General features: G+C 37.8%; 1 protein-coding gene across 1 annotated transcript; it reads left to right on the plus strand.

Moving 5' to 3' along the window:
- The first annotated feature begins 3,649 nt into the window (after window positions 1–3,649).
- LOC139031504 (endogenous retrovirus group K member 25 Env polyprotein-like) lies at window positions 3,650–5,578 on the plus strand. The gene has a single exon (XM_070456916.1). It carries the CDS (start codon window positions 3,650–3,652, stop codon window positions 5,576–5,578), a length of 1,929 nt encoding a protein of 642 aa, XP_070313017.1.
- Window positions 5,579–10,679: the final 5,101 nt, after the last annotated feature.

Raw genomic sequence — 10,679 nt, forward strand, 5'->3', positions numbered from 1 at the left:
AGCACTTTAAAAAAAGAAGAACCTGAGGTGTTTCTTAACAAAGAATTGAAAAAAATCTTAATAGTGTCTAAGTAGATGAAGTAACAGCAGCCAGTTTCCCTTTAAATTGATGTGTTGTAAGATGTATTAAAAGCTGAAACTTTCTATAATTATGGTATTCAAAATGTCTAATTATTTCATATATGTGTAGCTCTTTTAAGAGACTTGGAAAAAAATAAAATTCAAATTAATCCCTAATTTACTTAAATCATAAGCTTTACTAGCAATGTTAAAAATAGCACTTCATCAACTTTGAAAAATACTACCATGCTATTAAATGTCTCATTTCTGTTTCATACAGGGTTTTTGAAGTAGAGACTGATTTACTGAGTGCTTCTGAGGAATTAAAGATAGGGAAAATAAAAGGACTCTCAAAAGCTGAGTAAATCACAAAATGTTTTTTCTCAGTATCAGAGGGAAAGCTACATTTTCTGTATACAAGAGGCCTAAAAGCAAGTAAAGAAATAAAGTCTTGCCTGGACTCTGAAAAAACTAGTTATAAGATGTCCATTCACCATGAATGGTAAGATGTTGGCAATGTATTTTCCATAATGATCAATAAACAAAGTGACGAATGACTCTTATAGAATAACTAAAAAATGGTTTGTATATAATCATTTTACCTTTGTGTAATTAATGAAAAAAAAATACTCATGACTTTAAAAATTTGGGGGAAGATATGAGTTCATTAGAATTCTTAACATAACATCATTTCATCTCATTTATTCTGTAAATATTTTATTAATTACCTACTCTATTTCGGTACTGAGGGTCCAGATAAATAAGACAGACCAGCTCCTCTGTGGAGCACACATCTAGTGAGAATATGGAGAAAAAGCAATCCCCATGTAAACACAGGTAATTTTAGCCCATTGTAAGTGCAGTAGATCTAATTGGGGTAATCATAGGGTGGAAGTGGGGCTTTTTTGTTCAGCCAGATAGCCAAGAGGCCTGGTGCACTGGAAAGACCCAGAGGGATCGGGTGGAGAGGGAGGTGGGAGGGGGGACAGGGATGGGGAATACATGTAAATCCATGGCTAATTCATTTCAATGTATGACAAAAACCACTGCAATGTTGTAAAGTAATTAGCCTCCAACTAATAAAAATAAATGGAAAAAAATAATAAAAGAAAAGAAAAGAAAAAAAAGAAAAGAGATCATGTTGGAGATGAGTTCTGAATGTTGAGTTGAAATCAAGTATGTAAGGCTATGGAAAAACTGTGTTCCTGGCTGAGAATCAAATATAAAGATCCTAGGATAGAAAACAGTTAGGTGTCGGGAGCCAAGAAGAGGACAAGCGAACGCCCCGCCCATGACAAGGCTCTGGGTAAAGGTCATGGACCCAAGGAGGCCATGAACCCAGGGGAATCCGAGTCCAGCAGGCTCCGGGACGCTCCCTATTCTTGCTATATGTGTCTTGTCTGTGCTAATACTCTTTCTTGGAATTCTTGGTGATTTTTCGCTGTTCCTGGTAGACCTCGGGGAAGGTCCCAGGGACATCTCTAGGGTGTAAACATCTGGGGGCTTCCCAGAAGAGTTAGGCTTACTCTGCCCCCAGGGAGATGGGAACCATATGAATAACCTGGTATGCGGGAGGTATTTAGATTTAGGCCATTTATAGATGTGTGGGATTTTATATATAGGAGGTATATTAGGGAATATGGAAATAGATTAGAAGTTAAAACTGCTTATAAATGTGATTATGAATCCCATCCCTGGACACGCAAACACCATTAGATTTAATTGTAAGTTTAATAACCACACAATGCTAAAATTCTCATATTGTAGAGTAAGGGTTAAGGCAGCTGCGACGCTGCTGCTACTCCATTTCCCCTGCCCATGGTGTGCCTGGGAGTACACTAGGAAGTAGTGTTAGTGCTTTAGGTATCATAGATGGCTGTGTGAAAATAGAATGAATTATGGCTTGTAGATTAAATAGTAAGCAAGATATTGTAGTATGTGTATAATATAAAAGTTAAGTTTTCATAGTAGGTAAAATTATAATAGAAACTATAGTGGTTAAGTGATTGATTATACTGTAAAACTGTTAAGATATTTTTTTCCCTGTAGCTATGTGTTTCTTTGTAGCTGACGTTTGTCCATTCAAGTGAAGCAGTGAAGCAAGAAGAACGTTTAAACCTGAAAACAGAGTGGGCTAAGAGGTCCAAAACAATCCTTGTCACGCGCCACTAGGGACGGAAGATTTTGTACCCTGGGAAATTCTGTCTTGGAAAATATCCCCTGACTTGTTTTGTTGATCTAAGGGGCACGTCATCTGGAAAGATCTGAAAACAATAATTTGTACCTTGGCCCCGGTAGTAAAAAAAAGATATATAAGGTGTTAGAGAAAAAATAAAGAAGAAGAAGTTTTTCCACTGCAACTGTGTGTGTGTGTGTGTGTGTGTGTGTGCGCATTCGCCGACGCCGCTCATCCCAAGGGTTCCCTGGACCAGCGGAGGCTGGACCCCCGCAGTTGGCGCCCGGAACAGGGACCCGAAGGGTAAGTCCTCCCCCCAAGAAGTTTCCCAAGGCAAGGTCGGGGCGGCTAGGATCTCACCTAGGGTACTGCAGACCCCCCTGCGTAAGATTAAGGTAGGGTGAGAAGGGTGAGGAATCGTGAAAATAACCCTGCGTAAGAGTAAGGTAGGGTGGAAAGAGTGAGTGAGAATAAACCCTGCGTAAGAGTAAAGTAGGGTGGAAAGAGTGAGTGAGAATAAAAAAAAAAGAAAAAGAAAAAAAAAGAGAAAAAAGAAAAAAAAAGAAAAAGAAAAAAGAAAAAGGAAAAAGAAACAGGAAAAAGAAAAAGAAAAAAGCAGAATAATTGTGAAAACAAAATGGGAAACAGTGAGTCAAAAGATAGACGCCTCTTCATTGATATTGTAAAACAGATGCTCTCTCATAGAGGGATTCATGTGAAAAAGAGTAGCCTTTCTACTTTCTTCTCCTTTGTTCAAGAGCAGTGTCCCTGGTTCCCTGATGAGGGCACTGTTAATCTGAGAATTTGGGAACGAGTTGGCAGAGACATTAGGAGGCATTATGATAATGTTGGGCCAGATAGGGTCCCTGCTGACACATTTTCTCTATGGAATCTTATTAGAGATGCCCTAGACCCTGAGCATGAAGCTGAAAAGTTTAGACGAGAGACCAAGAGCCCTGATTCAGACGGAGAAGATCCGGTGACAGACGAGAATAGAGAAAACACATTTGAAGGGCCCAAAATAAGTCCTAGTTCTTCTGATTATCGCTCATTAAGACAAATGTTGGCCTCTATGGCTGTACATAGGTATGATGATGATTCAGATGATGATGTTCTTGATCCTAGAGATCAGGCTGAGTTGGAAGAAGAGGCAGCCAGATATCATCATGATGATGGTGGCTGGTCCCCGGTGGGAAAAGTAGTCCCTCAATATTTGATTCCACCCTTGAGACCTGAGAAGAAGCCTATAAGACCCAAATTGCCTAAAAAGACAATTATTCGTCCAGCAGATGATCCAGATCCCCCGCCTGTTAGACCCCCTCTATCAGGGGACAACAATGGGTCAGACATTACAGAGACTGACAAAACCGGTTAGGCCAGGAGGTGGCATGCAGCCCAGGGAGCTACTGAACTATGGAGGCTGTTTTTCTTGTGGGCAGGCAGGCCGACAATGAAGGGGAAAAATCCCCACCACCACAAAAAGAAAAAATTAAATATAAAGTAAGTAATAAAAAAACTCTAGATTCTCCCACCCCAACTTGGGGACAGATCAAGAACCTCACTCGTCAAGCCCAGACAGTTGCCGGACCTGGTGCCAGCCCAGAACAACTCTTTCTTGCAATCCTTGCTATCCTGAGTTGCCAGGTAAGTATGGTTACTCCCTTTTCCTCTCAATCAGAGAGCGGAATTTATTGGGCCTATTTCCCTGATCCTCCAACTCTGCAGGTTGTCCCTTGGACAGAGTCACCCCTTCGGGTGACAACTAATGCACCTCGGTTGCTAGGAGGGAGTTGGACATCTCATTCTTTAAAAAGTTATCCTATAAATCTAAATTTCTCTTTCCACGGATTAGTTGAAGGAATCCCAATTTGCTTTAATTTTCCCCTTGAAGGGACTCGAGGCCTTATTACTCCAACTAAAGAGGGATGTGTCCAGACATCAAAAAAGGCCATTATTACTGATTCCCCACTTAATAAAGGAAAAAAGGGATCAAAAAGATTTGTTTGGGTTTTATTGGGGCAAATGCCTGGAATCTCAGATGAGATCCAAACACAATTTGGAAGGTTTAATCATTCTCTCCCCTTTGATGACACTTATGAACGATGCTCATCAGACCCACCTTCAGATGACAGCTGGGGTGGAGTAAATTATCAGATAGGATACCCTCAGTGGAGAGAGTGTATTTATGATTCTATGTTAGCCTATAAAATGGGGAATTCAAATACAATATCCATTCAAGATTGGAGTAATCCAAATCCAAAACACGATCTAAAAACAGTAAAAAATTATACAGACGAGTATGTAAATTGGGAAAACTCTACTGTACCTTGGCCTCTTTCAGCTAGCAGATGGCACCACAACGCCCTGGTTCCCCCCATGGTTGCTTATCAGCAAAATTCAAAGACCTTTTGGCAGCCAGAGCTATGGAGAGCAGTAGCTGCAACTTCCAATGTAACTTTAAAACGACCTAATTCAACCTTAGAAAAGGTTGTTTTGGCTTGCCTTCCTTCTCCATATGTTTTCCTTTTTGTTAATGACTCAAATAAGTTACAGATATATCTTAATCAAACTGGAGGACCTACCATTGTTGATTGTGATACCTGCTTCCTTTCTAGCTGTCTGAGCCCTAGGTTTAATGTTTCTGCTTTTATAATTTTAAAACGACCTCCCTATCTCATGGTACCTGTTAATTTGACAACATATTGGTATGATAATTATGGCTTAGCTGTATTACAACATGTTAAAGAGTTAATGAGAATTAAAAGGTTTGCAGGATTGTTAGTTTTAGGAATATCTGCCTTAATTATGGCTATATCTTCTGCTATATTAGCCTCTGTTTCTCTTGCACATCAGGTTCACACAGCCGCTCATGTTAATGATTTGTCAAAAAATGTTTCCTTAACGCTAGCAACTCAAGAAGCTATAGATAGAAAACTAGAAATGAAAGTAAATGCTTTGGAAGAGGCAGTAATGCATATAGGAACTGAATTGCAGGCTTTAAAAACGAAGTTGGCTTTATCCTGTCATGCAGATTACAAGTGGATTTGTGTAACACCCTTAAAGGTAAATGAAACAGATTATAATTGGGAGCGGATTCAAAATCATATTTCTGGGGTTTGGAATAGCTCTAGTATTAGCCTAGATTTAGAAAGATTACATCAACAGATTGCTAATGTAAAAGATGCTAAGTTAGACTTTACTGTGGTTGAAACAGCTCATGATTTCTTTAATCAGTTAAGTTCCTTCATATCAGGAAAAGGTCTCATTTCTGGAATTATGACCTGGGTTTCTCTAGGATGTATTGTCTTAGTAATTATTCTTATCCTTCCTTGCATTGTTTAGGATCCTCGGGAACTAGTATTCAGCTGCCTTTCTGTTGAACTCAGCTGCTTGCCTTAAAAATATAAAAAAGGGAGAGTCTGAGCAAAAAGTGAACAGGAACCCCCCATTGAAATCCTCTGGTTTTAATTCAATGACCAGTAGGAGGGCCAATGAACCCTAAATGGAAAGGCCTAAAGCCTGAGGTGTCTACACAGATTGAAAAATCTTATATGTGTCTAAGTAATGTGCTAACACGCATTTCTTTAAAATTGATGTGTTGAGTTTTTAACGCTTTCCCTATTAGGATTCAAGAAGGTCAACATTGGACATCTTAGGGTTGGATAAAATCATCTTCCCTAAATTACTTACATCTAGCTCCTCAAGGGAAAATGCATTCACACTTTGAAAAAACCCTGCTATTCAGTCTATTCTTTTTATACATTTTTGAGTGAGGGATTTTACTATGAGGTATCTAGGGAATTGATGGGAAAATAAAAGGAATTCAAAACTGCTTAAAATGTGATTTTGATCCATTCAGAGCGAAACACATACATTTTTCTGTTAATACCAACCTAAAAGCCATAATTGAAATAAGGTCTTAGGGCCTGCGACTCTGAAACTAGTTATTGTCCACTTCCCATATGGTGTGCTGGGAACACTAGGAAGTATTTAGTGCTTTAGTATAAATAACGTGGTGAACAATAGAATAATAAAAATGGTTTGATATATAAGCATTTTACTTTGTGTATTAATAGAAAAATAATTATCATGATGTTAAAATTATATGGGGGAAACTATGGTTAATTGAATTCTTAACATAAACAATCTTTTTATTTGTAATATTTTTTTACCTTAGCTATGTGTTTCGGTAGCTGAGTGTGTCCAGTCAAGTAAGACGGGAAGCTTTAGAAGACACGATTTAACTGAGAAAATGGAGGCAAAAGCATCCAAAACAATCCCATTGTACACGTAGACAATGATCATAGGGGAAGGGGTTTTTGTATCCCAGAACATGAGCGGGTCTTGGAAAAACCCAGAGGTTTGGTGGATGGTGAGGTTGAAGGGGACGAGTGGATACATGTAAACTGAATTTTTTCAGAAAAACAACTAATTTGTACAATTGCCCCAAGCTAATAAAAATAAATGAATATAAAGGTAGTTAAAAAAAAAAAAGAAAAAAGAATTTATGCAATCTGTGGAGTGGTTTGATGTGTGTGTTGGCAATATGTAAGCCTGCTCATAAAGGGTCTCCTCTGGACCAATGAGATCCTAGGATAGAAAACAGTTAGGTTTCATAAATGTTATTTGACATTTTGATAGTGGACTTTGGCTGTTATCGGTGCTGATGCTGAAACTGTGAAAGTATTAGTCACTCAGTCGTGTCTGACTCTTTGTGACCCTTTGGACTGTAGTCCGCCAAGCTCCTTCTCCTCCAAGACCAAGAATATTGGAGTGGGCTGCCATTTTCTTCTCCAGGCGATCTTCCTGACCCAGAGAAAGAGCCTGGGTCTCCCACATTGCAGACAGATTCTTTACCATCTGAGACCCTGAAGGAGGGCACAAAGTTAATACCACAGGTATGTAAATCCACAGATCCCTTCATCTTCTAAGTTCAAGTCAGTATTCTTCAATTCTTTTTTCAGTACAATTCTATTTAAAGAAACACCAAAAAACATGATCCATATGTTATATTTAAGATTGCATATATTTAAGATTGCAAGTATTTTTATTTCAATGTCAAAATTAAGTGATGATGTCTTCAGAAGCACAGACTTTACTTGTATGATTTCTGGTTAAACTCATCTAATATGACATAACTTTCCAAACCCAATAGTGCAAACAAATAACAGGACTAAAGTTAAATTTAAACTTGACTTTCAAATTATTTTTCCACTTTAGAGGAAGTTTCATAAATACATTTTTTGAAAGAAACTTTTGTGCATTAAAGGATATTATGAGCAGAATGAAAAAGCAATCCACAGAATGTGAGAAAATAACATATTTTTATTATCCAGGTTAATATCCTGGATGTAATTTTGTTATCCTGGAGGTTAATATCCAGGATATATAAAGAATTCCTGCAATTCAACAACAGCAAAAAAAAAAAAAAAAATGTGATTAAAACTGAACAAAGGACTTGACTAGACATTTCTCAAAAACATATATATATGTGTGTGTGTATATATATATATACAAATGACCAATAAGCACATGAAAAGATACTCAACCTCACTAATCATTAGGGAAATTTCCTTTATTATAAAGGTTCAAGCTCCATAATGAAATGTGAGAAAGCAGAAAGCATTTTTTAAAATGTTATATGCTAATTAAAATTTATCTAGATATGCACTGCTATTGTTGATGTTCAGTCACTCATGTGTGCCTGACTCTGTGACTACATGCACTGCAACACACCAGGCTTCCCTGTCCTTCACTGTCTCCCAGAGTTTGCTCAAATTTGTATTCAATGAGTTGATGATGCAACCCAATATGTCATATAAACAGACAAAAAGTAAATATAATTTGATGACTAACTTGTAACATATTTTGTCAAAACTTAAGATGGATGCAAAATTCTAACAACTGCACCAGAACATTATATTACTGGTTAAGTGATTTTTCTCTGGAGTCAAGTGATTTATAAGAAACACTGCACATTTTACATGACTTGACTTTGTATGAATACACATTTATTTCTACTAATGCCGTGGGATATCTCCAAAGTACTGCTTTAATTAAAGTTTTTATGAATTGATATAAGCCACAGGTAGTGAGGAACAAAATGCACTGCCTTCTTTCAGCTCACTGAGTTACAAAAGATTTAAGACAAAAGATAGAAGCAAAGATTAAAGTTTTAAGACAAAAGATTAAAACGAAGAAACACATCATAAGATGAAAAATCATGGTGGTATCCTTACATTAGGCAGAGGTCTTCCAGGGAGCACTTTAGCCTCAAAATCACTAATCTCTGGCCCAAACTCACAAAAGACCATGAGACACTCCCCAGCATTTCTGGGCAAAGAGCCATACCTCTCATCGCTTGTGCTACATGCAATTTATTGCAGCAGAAGTATGGGAAACTAGTGATAAAAAGACAGTATAAATGTGGTTGCTGAACTCTGAGTGCAAAAGCCACTATTTTGGTTCATTCTCCCTTGTGTTTGCTTTGCCTAAACCCACCTCTTTGCCTAGACACATGCTAGATCCACCCTAGAGCAATGCAAGTGACTATGAATGGAAAGATAAACCAGCGGTGACTCTAAAGACGCGTGCTAAATCATCAAGTCTTATCACCCCACTCAGTGTGCTCTCTCTGGATTCCACATTCCTTGTCTTTCTTCAAAATTCCATCTCTTTTCCCACTGTCCTACTCATGACTGGTGACCTCACTTTCTATTTCACTGAGAAAACAATGTAAGCAGTGGGAGCTAATCACCCAAGCCTCTGCACCCCTGCCCTCTCAATGGCCTCCTGACTGTGTTCCCCCCAAGGGCCAATGCCTCCCCTCCTGCACTAGATCCCATTCCCTTACTATGATTCTTCCTAGGAGAATACAAAGTAAGCTCGTATTTTCATAACCTAGTAATTCCCTTCTGTGAACCCATTTCCCATCCAACTGCCTCATGTGCCAACTGTCCTTTGTAGCAAAGAACTTGGCAGAGTAGATGCACTACACTTTCTACGTCTCACCTCTTGTTGTTCTCTTTAGATTGTTCTGATCATGCTTCTGTCTTGATCTTATCCACTCCTTGAAATGATTGTGCTGCAAAATTCCATGATAGAAGCTTAGCTCTTTTAATCATGGCCCAATCATTTTCTCTGTTTTATTTTTTGAAATTCCAAATTGTTACTTTGCTTTTACACAAAAGAAATAAGATCAAAGTTGAATAAAGAAACACTTAAGGACCATTTATTTCCTGAGATAACTAATTAAATACCTATTGTCAAACTTCGTGCATTTCTGTTGTTATACAACATTGCACGATCTCATGTATACAGTTTGGTTTGGTTAAAAAAAATGGAATTATACTATATAAGAGTCTCATGATTTATGTATGCCTTCTGATGTATGTAGATTTAATTTAGTCTTTTTTTTTTTAATTGGAGTATAATTTATTTACATTGTTGTCTTAGTTTCTGCTGTATATCACTATGTATCAGTTATGTGGACACATACATTCCCTCCTTCCTGAGCCTCCTTTCCACCTCCCTGCATCCCACCCGCCGAGGTGCTCACAGAACACCCAGCTGGGCTGCCTGTGCTGAACCGTAGCTTATAGCCAGCGAGCTACTTTACACAAGGTGGTGTACATGTCAGTGCTGCCTGTTAGTTCATCCCACCCTCTCCCATCTGCCGTTATGTCCAAAAGTCCACTGTCTATGTCTCTGTCTCTACTTCTGCCTGCAAACAGCTTCATCGGTACCATTTTTCTAGATGCCATATATATGTGCTAATATACAGTATTTGTTTTTCTCTTTCTGACTTATTTCACTCTGTGTGACCAGCTCGAGGTTCATGCACATCACTACAAATGATTCAATTTTATTTGTTTTTATAAATAAGTAACATTCTATTGCATATAGGCACAACTTTTTAATCCATTCCTCTGTTTATGGACATCTAGGTTGTGTCCATATTCTAGCTATTGTAAATACTGCTGCAGAGAACTTTGGGGTACATGTGTTGTTTTTAATTATGATTTTTTCCATGTATATGCCCAATAGTGAGGTTGCTGGGTCATATGTTAGTTTTATTCCTAGTTTTTTATGGAACTTCCATGCTGTTCTCCATTGTGGTTATATCAATCTATGTATCTACCAACAGTGCAAATCTTTTCTCCACATCCTCTCCAGCATTTACTGTTTGAAGATTTTTGATGATGGAGTTCTGAGTGGTATGAGGTGATACCTTATTATAGTTTCCATTTGAATTTCTATAATAATGAGCAATGTTGAGCATCTTTTCATGTATTAGCCATTGGTATGTTTTCTTTGTTGAAATGTCTATTTAGGTTTTTCTGTCCATTTTATCATTATTTTTTTTTATGTAGAGCTGTATGAGTTGCTTATATATTTTGGAGATTACTCCTTTGTCAGTTGCTTCATTTGCAAATATTTTATC

The sequence above is a fragment of the Odocoileus virginianus genome, chromosome 27, assembly GCF_023699985.2.
Source record: "Odocoileus virginianus isolate 20LAN1187 ecotype Illinois chromosome 27, Ovbor_1.2, whole genome shotgun sequence".
Classification (NCBI taxonomy): domain Eukaryota; kingdom Metazoa; phylum Chordata; class Mammalia; order Artiodactyla; family Cervidae; genus Odocoileus; species Odocoileus virginianus.

Excerpts from the sequence above, each read along its gene's own strand:
- LOC139031504 (XM_070456916.1), top strand. The coding sequence starts at position 3,650 with ATGGAGGCTGTTTTTCTTGTGGGCAGGCAGGCCGACAATGAAGGGGAA.